Source organism: Anomaloglossus baeobatrachus, chromosome 7 (assembly GCF_048569485.1).
Source record: "Anomaloglossus baeobatrachus isolate aAnoBae1 chromosome 7, aAnoBae1.hap1, whole genome shotgun sequence".
NCBI lineage: Eukaryota > Metazoa > Chordata > Amphibia > Anura > Aromobatidae > Anomaloglossus > Anomaloglossus baeobatrachus.
The window spans coordinates 274,475,274-274,495,251 of record NC_134359.1 but is presented as its reverse complement, the minus strand read 5'-3'; the positions used below and the strand labels follow the sequence as shown (position 1 = coordinate 274,495,251).

Below are 19,978 nucleotides of genomic sequence, written 5' to 3'. Positions count from 1 at the left end.
TGCTATCTGAAACAGGTCCCCAGCTATCCTGAAAAGCTGGGTGGTGGCAGCGTAATTATTATTGCATAGAATTATTGGAGTGCTATCATTAAGGGTACCGTATATGTGTGTGTGTGTATATATATATATATATATATATATATATAATTCCATTAGCGGGAATCGGTGATATATACATTTATAATACCTAAAATATAACTTTTAATAGTTCCTCTAAAAATAGGGAAGGATCACCTTGCCTATGCATAAAAAATCAATTCAGGGATTAAATCAGTTGCTAAAAATCCTCCAGATTACTAGGAGAGACCAGCAAACCCTGTGAAAATGCAAAAACACCTCAATAACGATTGGTGTTGGCAGATATAAACATATATTCGACTGAGATGGTCAAGATTATTCACACAACTGCTCATTCAAACTCTGTTCACAATAACGGCAGTGGTGTTATTCACAACCAATAGTATCCTCCAGTTGCTAATAGGAGGTAGTTTTTATAAGTGACCTTATTCTCCACACACATTTGGTCACATCACATCCGGTTAGAACAGATAAACAATATCCAGGGATGCAGAAATTCAAGTTGTTAACCTGATATTGTCTAAAAGGGAACAATCTCACCCAATTCCTGGTGTCTTGTTTCCCAATGGTCAGTGTGTCCTCATATCCGGTGTAGTCCAAAAGACCCTCATCAAACAGGTCTAGGACCCCTTATGAATGGACTCACTGTCCTCTCCCAGAGTCTCCTTCTCCCTTCTCCCGACGCGTTTCTTATACACCATTCATCAGGGGAGCATTAAGGAGTAAACCTATACTGGGTTAATCTAAAATAAATGAGAACATGGGAAGAGTAAGAGGGGTTCTCAATTGCAGCCCCCAAACATGAACCTCATACTACGTAGAGGAAACAGAGAAATGAGCGACTTACCAGACGGTGACAGCGCCAATCCTATAAGCTGTACACCGCCGCCCAGTAAAAGCACCTTTTTAAATAATCGCCACTCTCCTGCCGGCGTCTGACGTCACATCCGTGATCGCGCCCACCACCTCCGCCCGGTGGAGCGCATCTGTGGAACGCACGTCCCACAGGAAGTGACGTCGGACAACATCCGGCGCGCTCCTTGTACTACCATAATGATACAAGAGTGGGGCGTAACAACGCCCAGCGGCCCGCCCCCTCAACTGATCGGAACGGCGCAACCAATACTGTACTACCGCGCATGCGCCTAGTCCGTGATCCGGACTTTCCTAACCTTAGGAGGATAAATGTATTGACAAAAACGCACAATACTCAAAACGGGCGATAACCGCTAAAAATACCAGATGACATGACCATGTTTCAAAAATACATACAAACAAAAAAATGAGATTAGATATCAGAGCAGAGGCAAAAACTCAGAATTAGAAAAAAGCGGATTAAAGGACATTAAATCTTACAAATAGTTACTGAAGGTTAACAGAGGACAGTACAAGGCCATGAGAGAAGCACTGGAGGATGGCATCAGCTACAGTATTGCAGGGATAAGGGGATGGAAAGAAGCAGGTTGGAATTAAATGTTGGCAAATTTATATCAGAAAAACCACAGATCACCTTTAGACGAGCCAGGTCACTACAAGACAGGTTGACCCACAGTCACTTTGTGGACAATAGGGGCACGGGGTGCAACTGGCTCAGAAATGGTCCTAAGGGATGCTTTCGTTGTAGTGGGTGTGTGGCATGCAGTATGGTAAAGGTAGGAAAGAAATTTTGGAGTACCAACACAGGGAAGGAATATGACATTCGTTGCTTTGTCAATTGTCGCACTAAGGGTGTCATATACAAGGTTACATGTTCTTGTGGACTAGAATACATAGGGAAGACCAGGAGAGAATTTAGAAGGGTGGGAGAACACCTGAGAGACATAAGAGTTGGGAATGATACCCCATTGGCAAAACATCTGAACACTTTTCATGGGGGTTATATTGATCAAATCACCTTCCAAGGCATTGATGTGATTGTTCCGCTGAAGCGGGGAGGTGATTGGGATAAAAAAATCCTCCAGAAAGAGTGTAGGTGGATTTTCCGACTAAAATCAGTCCATCCTCTTGGTCTCAATGAATGTATTTCCTATGCACCCTTTTTGTAAGTGGAGTCTATAGTGACAGATAGGAGGGAAAGCCATCGGACGAGTGGGGGCGCCAATCACCGACTTTTTAGGGTGCCAACCCCCGCAGTAAGGTAGGGCCAGAACCATCAGATTAGCCTAGTTGGTGATGGAATTGTTAGCTCTTTCTCCACTGTCTTTCTATTCCTTTTAATTCCAACCTGCTTCTTTCCATCCCCTTATCCCTGCAATAATGTAGCTGATGCCATCCTCCAGTGCTTCTCTCATGGCCTTGTACTGTCCTCTGTTAACCTTCAGTAACTATTTGTAAGATTTAATGTCCTTTAATCCGCTTTTTTCTAATTCTGAGTTTTTGCCTCTGCTCTGATATCTAATCTCATTTTTTTGTTTGTATGTATTTTTGAAACATGGTCATGTCATCTGGTATTTTTAGCGGTTATCACCCGTTTTGAGTATTGTGCGTTTTTGTCAATACATTTATCCTCCTAAGGTTAGGAAAGTCCGGATCACGGACTAGGCGCATGCGCGGTAGTACAGTATTGGTTGCGCCGTTCCGATCAGTTGAGGGGGCGGGCCGCTGGGCGTTGTTACGCCCCACTCTTGTATCACTATGGTAGTACAAGGAGCGCGCCGGATGTTGTCCGACGTCACTTCCTGTGGGACGTGCGCTCCACAGATGCGCTCCACCGGGCGGAAGTGGTGGGCGCGATCACGGATGTGACGTCAGACGCCGGCAGGAGAGTGGCGATTATTTAAAAAGGTGCTTTTACTGGGCGGCGGTGTACAGCTTATAGGATTGGCGCTGTCACCGTCTGGTAAGTCGCTCATTTATCTGTTTCCTCTACGTAGTATGAGGTTCATGTTTGGGGGCTGCAATTGAGAACCCCTCTTACTCTTCCCATGTTCTCATTTATTTTAGATTAACCCAGTATAGATTTACTCCTTAATGCTCCCCTGATGAATGGTGTATAAGAAACGCGTCGGAAGAAGGGAGAAGGAGACTCTGGGAGAGGACAGTGAGTCCATTCATAAGGGGTCCTAGACCTGTTTGATGAGGGTCTTTTGGACTACGCCGGATATGAGGACACACTGACCATTGGGAAACAAGACACCAGGAATTGGGTGAGATTGTTCCCTTTTAGACAATATCAGGTTAACAACTTGAATTTCTGCATCCCTGGATATTGTTTATCTGTTCTAACCGGATGTGATGTGACCAAATGTGTGTGGAGAATAAGGTCACTTATAAAAACTACCTCCTATTAGCAACTGGAGGATACTATTGGTTGTGAATAACACCACTGCCGTTATTGTGAACAGAGTTTGAATGAGCAGTTGTGTGAATAATCTTGACCATCTCGGTTGAATATATGTTTATATTTGCCAACACCAATCGTTATTGAGGTGTTTTTGCATTTTCACAGGGTTTGCTGGTCTCTCCTAGTAATCTGGAGGATTTTTAGCAATTGATTTAATCCCTGAATTGATTTTTTATGCATAGGCAAGGTGATCCTTCCCTATTTTTAGAGGAACTATTAAAAGTTATATTTTAGGTATTATTGCTGTATTTCAGGTCCTTATAATTTATATACCATACCAGTGGCTGCATTATATATATATTTACCCTTGCTGTGAGACCTCCAATATTTGGCATTATCAGCTCAGCAGCCTCATCTTTTATGCATTGTCCTGCAGTACCAAAAGTGGCCTGCAGACAAGGGGGGCGCTAGAAAGTAGTCGTGTTTGTGACAAATCAGCGAACAGCTGCGGGATATCTGAGTGCTTCCCCCGGCTGTTCATGACATACTGCACTCAGGGCTGTATTTTGCCTTCGTGCTGCCCTAGGCACTTTAAGTGGTCGCGCCCCTTAGTGACAACGTAAAACTGAGTTTTTGCACACGACATCTGTTTAAGGCAGATCTACTTTGTAAAACACTTGAAAAAGTATCAATGAGAAACGAAGGGCACTAACCCCCCCAATAGGGATCACCACAGGCACATCAAAACATAGCATGAGTATAAAATATTCCCACCAAACCGTCCCCACTTATATACTGTGACTGTCACACTGCCCCTAATAAACTACACACTGCCCTCCCTTATAAATTATACCCACCACACCTTCCTCAATTATGAAATATGATCTGCACATTGTCCTCACATCATGCTGCCCCCTCCTCACAATGTCCCATGCATGCTGCCCCCTCCTCACAATGTCCCATGCATGCTGCCCCCTCCTCCCAATGTCCCATGCATGCTGCCCCCTCCTCACAATGTCCCATGCATGCTGCCCCATGCATGCTGCCCCCTCCTCACAATGTCCCATGCATGCTGCCCCATGCATGCTGCCCCCTCCTCACAGTGTCCCATGCATGCTGCCCCCTCCTCACAGTGTCCCATGCATGCTGCCCCCTCCTCACAGTGTCCCATGCATGCTGCCCCCCTCCTCACAGTGTCCCATGCATGCTGCCCCCTCCTCACAGTGTCCCATGCATGCTGCCCCCTCCTCACAGTGTCCCATGCATGCTGCCCCCTCCTCACAGTGTCCCATGCATGCTGCCCCCTCCTCACAGTGTCCCATGCATGCTGCCCCCTCCTCACAGTGTCCCATGCATGCTGCCCCCTCCTCACAGTGTCCCATGCATGCTGCCCCCTCCTCACAGTGTCCCATGCATGCTGCCCCCTCCTCACAGTGTCCCATGCATGCTGCCCCCTCCTCACAGTGTCCCATGCATGCTGCCCCCTCCTCACAATGTCCCATGCATGCTGCCCCCTCCTCAGTGTCCCATGCATGCTGCCCCCTCCTGACAGTGTCCCATGCATGCTGCCCCCTCCTCACAATGTCCCATGCATGCTGCCCCCTCCTCCCAATGTCCCATGCATGCTACCCCCTCCTCACAGTGTCCCATGCATGCTGCCCCCTCCTCACAGTGTCCCATGCATGCTGCCCCCTCCTCACAGTGTCCCATGCATGCTGCCCCCTCCTCACAGTGTCCCATGCATGCTGCCCCCTCCTCACAGTGTCCCATGCATGCTGCCCCCTCCTCACAGTGTCCCATGCATGCTGCCCCCTCCTCACAGTGTCCCATGCATGCTGCCCCCTCCTCACAGTGTCCCATGCATGCTGCCCCCTCCTCACAGTGTCCCATGCATGCTGCCCCCTCCTCACAGTGTCCCATGCATGCTGCCCCCTCCTCAGTGTCCCATGCATGCTGCCCCCTCCTGACAGTGTCCCATGCATGCTGCCCCCTCCTGACAGTGTCCCATGCATGCTGCCCCCTCCTGACAGTGTCCCATGCATGCTGCCCCCTCCTGACAGTGTCCCATGCATGCTGCCCCCTCCTCACAATGTCCCATGCATGCTGCCCCCTCCTCACAATGTCCCATGTATGCTGCCCCCTCCTCACAATGTCCCATGCATGCTGCCCCTCTCCATGAGCTCCTAATGCTGCCTTCCTCTTTTCCATAATGACACCTCCATGCTGCCCCACTCATCATACTAAGACCACCACACTAGCGCTTATGCTGACACACACACACACACACTACCCCACTCTTGATATTGACTCCCCTACATTGTTCCACTCCATACTGAGCCCAGACATGCTGCCCCTTCTCCATAATGAGCTCCCAATGCTGCCCCCCTCTTATTCTGAGTACTTACACTCCCCCCCCATCGATATTGTCATTGTTCTATCCCTCAACCCTTGTCCTCTGTCTCTAGCATTGGCCCCTCTCTTCCATTCCCCCAGCAGCAGCCTCTCTCCCCCCGCCTCCAGCAGCAGCCTCTCCCTCAGCATCAGCCTCTCTCCCCCCAGCCTCCCCCAGCATCAGCCTCTCTCCCCCCAGCCTCCCCCAGCTTCAGCCTCTCTCCCCCCAGCATCAGCCTCCCTGCTCCCAGCTTACCCCAGCATCAGCCCTCTCTCCTCCCATCCTCCCCCAGCATGAGCCTCCTCCAGCATCAGCCTCTCTCCTCCCAGCCTCCCCCAGCATGAGCCTCCTCCAGCATTAGCCTCTCTCCTCCCAGCCTCCCCCAGCATCAGCCTCCCTGCTCCCAGCTTCCCCCAGCATCAGCCTCCCTCCTCCCAGCTTCCCCCAGCATCAGCCTCCCTCCTCCCAGCCTCCCCCAGCATCAGCCTCCCTCCTCCCAGCCTCCCCCAGCATCAGCCTCCCTCCTCCCAGCATCAGCCTCCCTCCTCCCTCAGCCTCCCTCCTCCAAGTCTCCCTCAGCATCAACTTCACTCCTCCAAGCCTCACCCTCCCCCTCCCAGCCTCCCTCAGCATCAGCCTCCCTCAGCATCAGCCTCCCTCAGCATCAGCCTCCCCCAGCATCAGCCTCCCCCAGCATCAGCCTCCCCCAGCATCAGCCTCCCTCCTCCCAGGCTCCCCCAGCATTAGCTTCCCTCCTCCCAGCCTCCCCCAGCATCAGCCTCCCTCCTCCCAGCATCAGCCTCCCTCCTCCTAGCCTCCCCCAGCATCAGCCTCCCTCCTCCCAGCATCAGCCTCCCTCCTCCTAGCCTCCCCCAGCATCAGCCTCCCTCCTCCCAGCATCAGCCTCCCTCCTCCCTCAGCCTCCCTCCTCCAAGTCTCCCTCAGCATCAGCTTCCCTCCTCCAAGCCTCACCCTCCCCCTCCCAGCCTCCCCCAGCATCAGCCTCCCTCAGCATCAGCCTCCCTCAGCATCAGCCTCCCCCAGCATCAGCCTCCCTCCTCCCAGGCTCCCCCAGCATCAGCCTCCTTCCTCCCAGCCTCCCCCAGCATCAGCCTCCTACCTCCCAGCCTCCCCCAGCATCAGCCTCCCTCAGCATCAGCCTCCCTCAGCATCAGCCTCCCTCCTCCAAGCCTCACCCTCCCAGCTTCCCCCAGCATCAGCCTCCCTCCTCCCAGCATCAGCCTCCCTCCTCCTAGCCTCCCCCAGCATTAGCCTCCCTCCTCCCAGCATCAGCCTCCCTCCTCCCTCAGCCTCCCTCCTCCAAGTCTCCCTCAGCATCAGCTTCCCTCCTCCAACCCTCCTCCTCCCCGCCTCCCCCAGCATCAGCCTCCCTCAGCATCAGCCTCCCTCAGCATCAGCCTCCCTCAGCATCAGCCTCTCTCCTCCCAGCCTCCCCAGCGTCTGCCTCTCTCCACCCAGCCTCAGTCTCTCAGCCTCTCTCTCTCCCCCCCAGCCTCAGCCTCTCTCCTCCCAGCCTCAGTCTCTCAGCCTCTCTCTCTCCCCCCCAGCCTCAGCCTCTCTCTCCCCAGCCTCCCCCCCAGCCTCAGCCTCTCTCTCCCCCCAGCCTCCCTCAGCATCAGCCTCTCTCCTCTCAGCCTCTCTCTCCCCCCAGCTTCAGCCTCTCTCCCCCCAGCCTCAGCCTCTCTCCCCCCAGCCTCCCCCCAGCCTCAGCCTCTCTCCCCCCAGCCTCAGCGCCTCCCTCTCCCCCCCAGCCTCAGCGCCTACCTCTCCCCCAGCCTCAGCCTCTCTCTCCCCCCAGCCTCCCTCTCCCCCGGCCTCAGCCTCTCTCCCCCCAGCCTCAGCCTCTCTTCCCAGCCTCCCCCCAGCCTCAGCCTCTCTCTCTCTTCCCAGCCTCCCCCCAGGCCTCAGCCTCTCTCTTCCCAGCCTCTCTCTCTTCCCAGCCTCTCTCTCTTCCCAGCCTCTCTCTCTTCCCAGCCTCCCCCAGCCTCAGCCTCTCTCTTCCCAGCCTCTCTCTCTTCCCAGCCTCAGCCTCTTTCTCTTCCCAGCCTCTCTCTCTTCCCAGCCTCCCTCAGCCTCTTTCTCTACCCAGCCTCTCTCTCTTCCCAGCCTCTCTCTCCCCCAGCCTCCCCTTGCATGATTATAGTGGACAAAAAGAAACATCGCAACGATCATCAACTAACCTGTAAGGAGCCCATACATTCTAGGCTCTCCCCTCCCCCCATCGCATACAGTTAGCACAGGCATTTCTGAGTATGCAGTGCGCCCCTCCCCCATCACATACAATTAGCAGTAAGCACAGGCATTTCTGAGTATGCATGCAGTGCCCCCCTCCCCCCATCACATACAGTTAGCACAGGCATTTCTGAGTATGCAGTGCGCCCCTCCCCCATCACATAGAAATGCCTGTGCTTACTGCTAATTGTGAGTATGCATGCAGTGCACCCCTCCCCCCATCACATACAATTAGCAGTAAGCACAGGCATTTCTGAGTATGCAGTGCAGTGCACCCCTCCCCCCATCACATAGAAATGCCTGTGCTTACTGCTAATTGTGAGTATGCATGCAGTGCACCCCTCCCCCCATCACATACAGTTAGCAGTAAAGCCCCCCTTCACATATAGACAGCTTATTAGTATTACCTGCTCCGGACCCGGTGATTATCCTCCAGACGTCACACTGGTGCCTGCTGTGCCTGTGAGCTCTGCACAGGTTTGGATGTCCCAGCTCTTGGCAAGAAGCTGATTGGAGCGCGCGTGTTGTGACCCCGGAAATGCAGCTGTCGGCAGTTCCGGGTTCAATCAGCTCCCTGTGCCCGTTGCCTGCAGTGTATTTGTATCCGCTTTAAAGACGCGGATACATACAAATCAATAGAGGGGCGCCCATGCGCCCAACACAACACCCCCCTTTACCCCCCCCCCCCCCCCCCCCCGCGAAAAGACTGTGGATTTAGTGAGATAGGTTAAAAAAAAAAAAAAAAAAAATAATAATTTTAATTTTTTTTTTTTTTAATTTTTTTTTTTTTTTTTTTTTTTTTTGCTGCTAGAAGGCGCCGCCCCCCCGCACCGCGCCGCCCTAGGCACCGGACCACAGGTGCCTAGTGGTAAATACGGCCCTGACTGCACTACATAGACGCGCCCACCGACGGCTGTGATTGGTTGAAGTGAGAGATCTGTCACTCAACGTAGGGGTGTGTCTGACTGCAACCAATCATAGGCGCTGGTGGGCAGGGGAAGCAGTGAATATGAGATGGAATAATGAACGGCCGACATTTTCAAAAGCTGTAGAAGCCGCCGCAGTGTGACAGCCGTGCAGCACCGCGCCGGTGTTCGGTCAGTGATCGGTGAGTATGAGAGAGGGGGAAGAGGGATAGACCGACAGAGAGAGAGACACCGACCGATAGGGAGACAGAGAGACCGACATTGCAAACAAAACGCACAAAAGAAGTGACATGTTGCTTTTTAGAACGCAGCGTCTTGGAAGCGACCGAAACGCTGCGTTCTAAAACGTAACGTGAGGATGGAATTTGCACAATCTTCATAGATTGTGGTGGGGACGCAGGACGCATGCAGTTACGCTGCAGTGCGATACGCCGTGTAACTGCATGCAAATACGCAACGTGGGCACATAGCCTAACAGTCACTGCTCAGAGAGAGACGTCTGATACAACCCTCTACTGTCCCTGAAGACTGAAAGAGACCGGCTGCAGGGAGAATATAACTAATAATATAACAAGTTTGAGGCTCATTAACTTTCATTTTGATGTATACTGATGGTTTTTCTGTTCTCCTATGCATTTTTATGTTATGTTGCAGAACATTTACGTAAAGGGATACATTGCCAACAACAATAATTTTTACGCTGCTATAAAATATTCAATCATTGACAAATGTTTTATTGTTTGACATGTGATGTTTGCACTGAGCAGTGATCAGTAATCCACATTATTACAATCGATTCCCTAGGCAATCATCACATTTCTTAATGACACTTTAGACAGTTATTAATAGAACTAGATAGTGGCCCGATTCGAACGCATCGGGTATTCTTGAATATATTGTGTAGTTAATGTATGATTTTTGTTATATATATATATATATATGTTGTTGTGTGTAGTTGCCAAGTGTTTGTGTAGGGTGCTGTAAATGTGTTCTGGGTGTGGGGGGGATGTGAGCGGTGTTTGTGTGTTGCGTTGTGTGTGTTGCGTTGTTTGTGGAGCGCTGTATGTCTGCAGCGCTATGTGTGTGGTGCTGTGTGTGCTGTGCGGTTTGTGTGTGTGTGTGTGTGTGGTGTGTGTGTGTGTTTTGGGGGGGTGGTATGTTTTGTGCAGTGTGTGTGTTGCGCGGTGTGTGCGTATATTTGTGTGTGCCGCGTTGTTTGCGTGTTGGGTGTTGTGTGTGTGTAGGTGTCTGTGTGTGAATGTCTGTGTAGGGCGGTGTTTGTGGTTTCCAGTGGGTGTGTTGTGCGGTGCGTGCATGGCGGTGTATGTGTGTGTTTTGGGGGAGGTGTGCATCCCCATCGTGCTCCATCCCCCATGCTGCGCAATCCCCATCGTGCTCCATCCCCCATGCTGCGCACTCCCCATCGTGCAGTGGGTGTGTTGTGCGGTGCGTGTATGGCGGTGTATGTGTGTGTTTTGGGGGAGGTGTGCATCCCCATCGGGCTCCATCCCCCATGCTGCGCACTCCCCATCGTGCTCCATCCCCCATGCTGCGCACTCCCCATCGTGCTCCATCCCCCATGCTGCGCACCCCCATCGTGCTCCATCCCCCATGCTGCGCATTCCCCATCGTGCTCCATCCCCCATGCTGCGCACTCCCCATCGTACTCCATCCCCCATGCTGCGCACCCCTCAGAGAGGATGATAATAGGAGGACTATAATAAGAGTATAATAGGAGGAGTAGTCCTGGAAGTGAGGAGTACAATAGGAGGAGTAGTCCTGGGGGGAGAGGAGTACAATAGGAGTAGTTCTGGGGGGAGAGGAGTATAATAGGAGGAGTAGTCCTGAGGGGAGAGGAGTACAATAGGAGTAGTCCTGAGGGGAGAGGAGTACAATAGGAGTAGTCCTGGGGGGATAGGAGTATAATAGGAGGAGTAGTCCTGGGGGGATAGTAGTATAATAGGAGGAGTAGTCCTGGGGGGATAGGAGTATAATAGGAGTAGTAGTCCTGGGGGGAGAGGAGTATAATAGGAGGAGTAGTCCTGGGGGAGAGGAGTATAATAGGAGGAGTAGTCCTGGGGGGAGAGGAGTATAATAGGAGGAGTAGTCCTGGGGGGAGAGGAGTATGATAGGAGTAGTAGTCCTGGGGGGAGAGAAGTATAATAGGAGGAGTAGTCCTAGGGAGAGAGGAGTACAATAGGAGGAGTAGTCCTGGGAGGAGAGGAGTACAATAGGAGTAGTCCTGGGGGGAGTGGAGTATATTAGGAGGAGTAGTCCTGGGGGGAGAGGAGTATAATAGGAGGAGTAGTCCTAGGGAGAGAGGAGTACAATAGGAGGAGTAGTCCTGGGAGGAGAGGAGTACAATAGGAGTAGTCCTGGGGGAGTGGAGTATATTAGGAGGAGTAGTCCTGGGGGGAGGGGAGTATAATAGGAGTAGTAGTCCTGGGGGGATAGGAGTATAATAGGAGGAGTAGTCCTGGGGGGAGAGGAGTATAATAGGAGGAGTAGTCCTGGGGGGAGAGGAGTATATTAGGAGGAGTAGTCCTGGGGGGAGAGGAGTATAATAGGAGGAGTAGTCCTGGGGGGAGAGGAGTATAATAGGAGGAGTAGTCCTGGGGGGATAGTAGTATAATAGGAGGAGTAGTCCTGGGGGGATAGGAGTATAATAGGAGTAGTAGTCCTGGGGGGAGAGGAGTATAATAGGAGGAGTAGTCCTGGGGGGAGAGGAGTATAATAGGAGTCGTTCTGGGGGAGAGGAGTATAATAGGAGGAGTAGTCCTGGGGGGAGAGGAGTATAATAGGAGGAGTAGTCCTGGGGGGAGAGAAGTGTAATAGGAGTAGTCCTGGGGGGAGAGGAGTATAATAGGAGGAGTAGTCCTGGGGGGATAGTAGTATAATAGGAGGAGTAGTCCTGGGGGGATAGGAGTATAATAGGAGTAGTAGTCCTGGGGGGAGAGGAGTATAATAGGAGGAGTAGTCCTGGGGGGAGAGGAGTATAATAGGAGTCGTTCTGGGGGAGAGGAGTATAATAGGAGTAGTAGTCCTGGGGGAGAGGAGTATAATAGGAGGAGTAGTCCTGGGGGGAGAGGAGTATAATAGGAGGAGTAGTCCTGGGGGGAGAGGAGTACAATAGGAGTAGTCCTGGGGGGAGTGGAGTATATTAGGAGGAGTAGTCCTGGGGGGAGAGGAGTATAATAGGAGGAGTAGTCCTAGGGAGAGAGGAGTACAATAGGAGGAGTAGTCCTGGGAGGAGAGGAGTACAATAGGAGTAGTCCTGGGGGAGTGGAGTATATTAGGAGGAGTAGTCCTGGGGGGAGGGGAGTATAATAGGAGTAGTAGTCCTGGGGGGATAGGAGTATAATAGGAAGAGTAGTCCTGGGGGGAGAGGAGTATAATAGGAGGAGTAGTCCTGGGGGGAGAGGAGTATAATAGGAGTAGTAGTCCTGGGGGGAGAGGAGTATAATAGGAGGAGTAGTCCTGGGGGGAGAGGAGTATAATAGGAGTCGTTCTGGGGGAGAGGAGTATAATAGGAGTAGTAGTCCTGGGGGAGAGGAGTATAATAGGAGGAGTAGTCCTGGGGGGAGAGGAGTATAATAGGAGGAGTAGTCCTGGGGGGAGAGGAGTACAATAGGAGTAGTCCTGGGGGGAGTGGAGTATATTAGGAGGAGTAGTCCTGGGGGGAGAGGAGTATAATAGGAGGAGTAGTCCTAGGGAGAGAGGAGTACAATAGGAGGAGTAGTCCTGGGAGGAGAGGAGTACAATAGGAGTAGTCCTGGGGGAGTGGAGTATATTAGGAGGAGTAGTCCTGGGGGGAGGGGAGTATAATAGGAGTAGTAGTCCTGGGGGGATAGGAGTATAATAGGAAGAGTAGTCCTGGGGGGAGAGGAGTATAATAGGAGGAGTAGTCCTGGGGGGAGAGGAGTATATTAGGAGGAGTAGTCCTGGGGGGAGAGGAGTATAATAGGAGTAGTAGTTCTGGGGGGAGAGGAGTATAATAGGAGGAGTAGTCCTGGGGGGAGAGAAGTATAATAGGAGTAGTCCTGGGGGGAGAGGAGTATAATAGGAGGAGTAGTCCTGGGGGGGATAGTAGTATAATAGGAGGAGTAGTCCTGGGGGGATAGGAGTATAATAGGAGTAGTAGTCCTGGGGGGAGAGGAGTATAATAGGAGGAGTAGTCCTGGGGGGAGAGGAGTATAATAGGAGTCGTTCTGGGGGAGAGGAGTATAATAGGAGGAGTAGTCCTGGGGGAGAGGCGTATAATAGGAGGAGTAGTCCTGGGGGGAGAGGAGTATAATAGGAGGAGTAGTCCTGGGGGGAGAGGAGTATAATAGGAGGAGTAGTCCTGGGGGGAGAGGAGTATAATAGGAGTCGTCCTGGGGGAGAGGAGTATAATAGGAGGAGTCGTCCTGGGGAGAGAAGAGGAGTATAATAGGGGGAGTAGTCCTGGGGGGAGAAGAGGATAATAGGGGGAGTAGTCCTGGGGGGAGGTGTCTGATAGGTGGATTAGTCCTGGGGGGAGGTGTCTAGGTGCCCAATGTGTGCAGGGGGCGGGGCCAATCGGGCAATGTGTGCGGCGGGCGGGGCCGAGCAGAGCGGGCAATTTGTGCGGTGGGCAGGGTCGAGCGAAACGGGCAATGTGTGCGGGGGACAGGGCCGAGCGGAGTGACAAATGCGTGCGGGGGGTGGGGCCAAGCGGCTATAATGACGTCAATTTGGAGCAAGACAGACAGACCGACAGAATAAGGCAAATATATATATAATATAGATGTTACATATAATTTCTACGACATTTTTTACTTTTACTTAAATTTGTAATTTTCATATTTAATTACTATAATTTAAGTTTATTTTGTTTAAAAATAAAATCCGTTTTCTTCTTGGCAGATGACTGTACCAGCACTCTGGAAGGACATCTGATACCTTCATATTTTAAAGCAGATGATTGTAGCATCACACAAGATACATATGAAGAGCATGGAAACATCTCAAATATACTCTCAGCCAATGATAGGAAAGAACAATCATCTGATCCTGTTAAAGAACTATCTCCTAATCCATCAAAGACTGTTAAGCAAAACAATAGTGTCAGAAGTGTGAAAGATCAAAGAGCGCACACAAGGTTGAAGACCATTTTATGCTCAGAATGTGAGAAATGTTTTACAGATAAAAGGAAATTTGCTAATCATTGGAAAATTCACATAGGATATTCATGCTCAGAATGTGGGAAATGTTTTAATTCCAAATCTCAAATTCTTAGACATGAGAAAATTCACACAGGGGAGAATCCATTTTCATGTTCAGAATGTGGGAAATGTTTTAATTCCAAATCTCAAATTCTTAGACATGAGAGAATTCACACAGGGGAGAAGCCATTTTCATGCTCAGAATGTGGGAAATGTTTTACAGATAGATCTTCTCTTGTTACACATGAGAGAATTCACACAGGGGAGAAGCCATTTTCATGTTCAGAATGTGGGAAATGTTTTAGTTTGAAATCGTCTCTTGTTAAACATGAGAGAATTCACACAGGGGAGAAGCCATTTTCATGTTCAGAATGTGGGAAATGTTTTAGTCGCAAATTTTCTCTTATTAAACATGAGAGAATTCACACAGGGGAGAAGCCATTTTCATGTTCAGAATGTGACAAATGTTTTACAGATAGATCTTCTCTTCTTACACATGAGAGAATTCACACAGGGGAGAAGCCATTTTCATGTGCAGAATGTGGGAAATGTTTTATGAAGAAATGTTATCTTCTTGCACATGAGAGAATTCACACAGGGGAGAAGCCATTTTCTTGCTCAGAATGCGGGAAATGTTTTAAAGATAGATCTTCTCTTCTTTCACATGAGAGAATTCACACAGGGGAGAAGCCATTTTCATGTTCAGAATGTGACAAATGTTTTACAGATAGATCTTCTCTTCTTACACATGAGAGAATTCACACAGGGGAGAAGCCATTTTCATGTTCAGAATGTGACAAATGTTTTAAAGATAGATCTTCTCTTCTTTCACATGAGAGAATTCACACAGGGGAGAAGCCATTTTCTTGTTCAGAATGTGGGATTTTTTTTAAAGATAGATCTTCTCTTCTTACACATGAGAGAATTCACACAGGGGAGAAGCCATTTTTTTGCTCAGAATGTGGGAAATGTTTTAAATCCAAATCTCAAATTCTTATACATGAGAGAATTCACACAGGGGAGAAGCCATTTTCATGTTCAGAATGTGGGAAATGTTTTAAATCCAAATCTCAAATTCTTATACATGAGAGAATTCACACAGGTGAGAAGCCATTTTCATGTTCAGAATGTGGGAAATGCTTTAGTTGCAAATCTTCTCTTGTTAAACATGAGAGAATTCACACAGGGGAGAAGCAATTTTCATGTTCAGAATGTGGGAAATGTTTTAGTCGCAAATCTTCTCTTGTTCAACATGAGAGAGTTCACACAGGGGAGAAGCCATTTTCATGTTCAGAATGTAAGCACTGTTTTACAGATAGATCTTCTCTTCTTAGACATGAGAGAATTCACACAGGGGAGAAGCCATTTTCATGTTCAGAATGTAAGCAATGTTTTACAGATAGATCGTCTCTTCATACACATGAGAGAATTCACACAGGGGATAAGCCATTTTCATGTTCAGAATGTGGGAAATGTTTTATGAAGAAATGTTATCTTCTTGCACATGAGAGATTTCACACAGGGGAGAAGCCATTTTCTTGCTTAGAATGTGGGAAATGTTTTACAGATAGATCTTCTCTTCTTAAACATGAGAGAATTCACACAGGGGAAAAGCCATTTTCTTGCTCAGAATGTGGGAAATTTTTTAATCAAAAATCCCATCTTCTCAAACATGAGAAAATTCACACAGGGGAGAAGCCATTTTCTTGCTCAAAATGTGGGAAATGTTTTAAAGATAAATCTTCTCTTCTTACACATGAGAGAATTCACACAGGGGAGAAGCCTTTTTCTTGCTCAGAATGTGGGAAATCTTTTAATCAAAAAGCTAATCTTCTCACACATGAGAGAATTCACACAGGGAAGAAGCCATTTTTTTGCTCAGAATGTGGGAAATGTTTTACAGCTAGATCTACTCTTCGTAATCATCAAAGAACTCACACTGGGAAGAAGCCATGTTAATCCCTTGGTGACCTATTTTTTTTGTTATATGTTTATACCAATAAAACAAATGACTATTCTGCATAAAAAGAAGTTGATACATAAGATTTACCTTCTGTCTACTATGGGTGCTTTTACACTGAGTTCCTCTCTCTGTTCAGTGGTCCTGTCGTGGCCTCCATCTGAACCCCTCCCCCCCAACAAAAAAATGGGATTTGGACGTATTCACTTGTGGGGCCACTGACGATAATGGTGCAGATAGAGTCTGTAATGCACCATTTTTGGGTATATGCTTACTGGAGGTTGACACCCAGACGCAGTCTACTACAGCTGGGTATGCGCCTCCATTAGCCGTATACCTCGAAAATGATGCGTGTCAGAGTACACTGGGATTCCATCGGTGCATACTCCAAATCCTGTTTTGCGGGGGGTTCGAACGGAAGCTCCAATGGGACCAATGAACAGGGAGAGGAATGCAGTGTGAAAGCATCCTTATCCTTCAGATGCCCTTTTATTTTACCAAAAGGGTTAAACATTTAGCAGCAAGTTTTAGCTTTGATTATTTTAGGGCAATTTACACAACTTATTTTTTAGGGACCTATTTGTTTTCAAGTGACTTTCTGAGGCCTATGTATTGGACATTTCCTTGAAGGAATATCACTTTTAAAATAGCACCCCGCAAAATATTCAATACGGCTTTCAAGAGACTGTATCGTCTAATTTATTATTTTTTTTTGTAGGCCAAATCAGCAAACAATATTATTATAATTGTGTAACAATTATTTTCTTAATGTAATTCAACTTTTAAATATGTAAAATAAAACTTTTATATAAAAAATACTTATAATTACCAGTAGGGGGAGCATCTTCCTGTGTACACATCAAAAAGCTATAGTAATCCTTAGTAGAATTACGATAGCTGCAAATTTGGGCAGTCACTAGATGACATGCCTATTCTCATCCCCTTTTGGATGTTACACTGCACCCAAAAGGGGAGGTGGTGTATTTCATAGTAATGTGTCGCCATTTTATGGGTGACTGTATATGCATTGTACAGCTCCACCCAGAAGTAAAGTGGAAACACATTTATACATATATATACAGACTGCGGTCATCGCACCCACATATATACACTGACTGTTACACATATATACACTGACTGTTACACATCTGCTATATACACTGACTCGTCTCAGCCCACACATATATACACACTGACTGTTACACATATATACACAGACTGCGGTAATCGAATCCTCCCGGTACCGCCACCGCTGCTTCCATTTCCCACCCGGTACCATGTCCGCTCCCGTGCGAGAGATGAAGCAGCTGCTAAATCAAAAGTGAACAGTAGAAAAAAAAAAGACATACTCACCTGTCTGCAGACTCCCAGTGCCATGTCCGCTCCCAGCTCCTCTCCCGATACCACCGCTCCGGCTGTGTGCCGGCTCCCAGGCACGTCCGATGGGTGCAGGACCTGGCGGTGGATCACCTGATGCGGTCACCTGACGCATCAGCTGATCGTAAGTCTCGTGGTAACGTCGGGGACAGCTATCAGCTGATGCCGTCAGGAGACTTCATCAGCTGATTACCGGCAGCTCCTGGAGCGATCGGACAGAAGTCAGCACGTACGTGTGTAGGGGTTTTTTTGCACTGATGCATCAGCTGATTGTATAAACAGCTTTTATACAATCAGCGCTGTGTCATGTGATTCAGGCCCTTGAACCTGACACATCATCTGATCGCTTTGCCTTTCAGCAAACCGATCAGATTATATTAGATCCGGATTGGACGGCGCGGGACCCTTGACCTAGGATTACTGCGGAGGGGTGTTCTTTATTTCGATAAAGATGGAATCACTAATTGTGTTGTGTTTTACGTCTAAGAAAAATATTTTTCTGTGTTGTGGTTTTTTTTTTATCTGTATTAGAAATTCATGATGGCCATGTCTAATATTGGCGTGACACCATGAATTTCAGGCTTAGGGCCAGCTGATAATACACAGCTAGCACTAACCCCATTATTACCCAGCGAGCCACCCGGCATCAGGGCAGCTGGAAGTGTTGGATACAGCGCCAGAATATGGCGCTTCTATTAAAGCGCCATTTCCTGGGGAGGCTGCGGACTGCAATTCGCAGCGGGGTAGCTCAGAAAGCATGGGCACCCTGCGCTGTGGATTCCAATCCCCAGCTGCCTAGTTGTACCTGGTTGGACTCAAAAATTAGGCGAAGCCCACGTCATTTTTTTTTAATTATTTCATGAAATTCATGAAATAATTAAAAAAAAAAAGGCTTCACTATTTTTGGTTCACAGCCGGGTACAAATAGGCAGCTGGGGGTTGGGGGCAGCCCATACCTGCCTGCTGTACCTGGCTAGCATATGAAAATATGGCGAAGCCCACGTCATTTTTTTGAGGGGCAAAAAACTCCTGCATACAGTCCTGGATGGAGTATGCTGAGCCTTGTACTTCTGCAGCTGTGTGAGGCTCAGTGGTAATCACTATACGATGGCTCAGTGATTAGCACTGTATGGTGGCTCAGTAGTTAGCACTGTACGGTGGCTCAGTGGTTAGCACTGTATGGTGGATTAGGATAGGATTAGATACACAGCCCTGCAAACTGTCACACAGGAGAGGATTAGAAAACACAGACCTCCAGACAGTATTACACAGGAGATGATTAGATACACAGCCCTGCAAACAGTAGCACACAGGAGAGGATTAGATACATGGCTCAGCAGACAGTATCACAGGAGAGGATTAGCTACACGGCTCAGCAGACAGTATCACACAGGAGAGGATTAGATACACGGCTCAGCAGACAGTATCACACAGGACAGGATTAGATACACAGCTACACAGCTCAGCAGACTGTCACACAGGACAGGATTAGCTACACAGCTGTGCAGACAGTATCACACAGGACAGGATTAGATACACAGCTGTGCAGACAGTATCACAAAGGAGAGGATTAGATACACAGCTCAACAGACAGTATCACACAGGACAGGATTAGATACACAGCTCAGTAGACAGTATCACACAGGACAGGATTAGATACACAGCTGTGCAGACAGTATCACACAGGACAGGATTAGATACACAGCTCCGCAGACAGTATCACAAAGGAGAGGATTAGATACATGGCTCAGCAGACAGTATCACAGGAGAGGATTAGCTACACGGCTCAGCAGACAGTATCACACAGGAGAGGATTAGATACACGGCTCAGCAGACAGTATCACACAGGACAGGATTAGATACACAGCTCAGCAGACTGTCACACAGGACAGGATTAGATACACAGCTGTGCAGACAGTATCACACAGGACAGGATTAGATACACAGCTGTGCAGACAGTATCACAAAGGAGAGGATTAGATACACAGCTCAACAGACAGTATCACACAGGACAGGATTAGATACACAGCTCAGTAGACAGTATCACACAGGACAGGATTAGATACACAGCTGTGCAGACAGTATCACACAGGACAGGATTAGATACACAGCTCCGCAGACAGTATCACAAAGGAGAGGATTAGATACATGGCTCAGCAGACAGTATCACAGGAGAGGATTAGCTACACGGCTCAGCAGACAGTATCACACAGGATAGGATTAGATACACGGCTCAGCAGACAGTATCACACAGGACAGGATTAGATACACAGCTACACAGCTCAGCAGACTGTCACACAGGACAGGATTAGATACACAGCTGTGCAGACAGTATCACACAGGACAGGATTAGATACACAGCTGTGCAGACAGTATCACAAAGGAGAGGATTAGATACACAGCTCAACAGACAGTATCACACAGGACAGGATTAGATACACAGCTCAGTAGACAGTATCACACAGGACAGGATTAGATACACAGCTGTGCAGACAGTATCACACAGGACAGGATTAGATACACAGC

General features: G+C 48.8%; 1 protein-coding gene across 1 annotated transcript in view; it reads left to right on the top strand.

Annotated features, from left to right (window-relative positions):
* Positions 1–16,407, top strand: part of LOC142246722 (uncharacterized) — a 294,524-nt gene extending 278,117 nt beyond the window's left edge. The window contains exon 12 of the mRNA XM_075319777.1: positions 13,817–16,407. Coding sequence (XP_075175892.1) covers positions 13,817–16,074 — 2,258 coding nt within the window. The 3' untranslated portion in view covers positions 16,075–16,407. The remainder of the gene's footprint in view (positions 1–13,816) is intronic.
* The last annotated feature ends 3,571 nt before the right edge of the window (positions 16,408–19,978 follow it).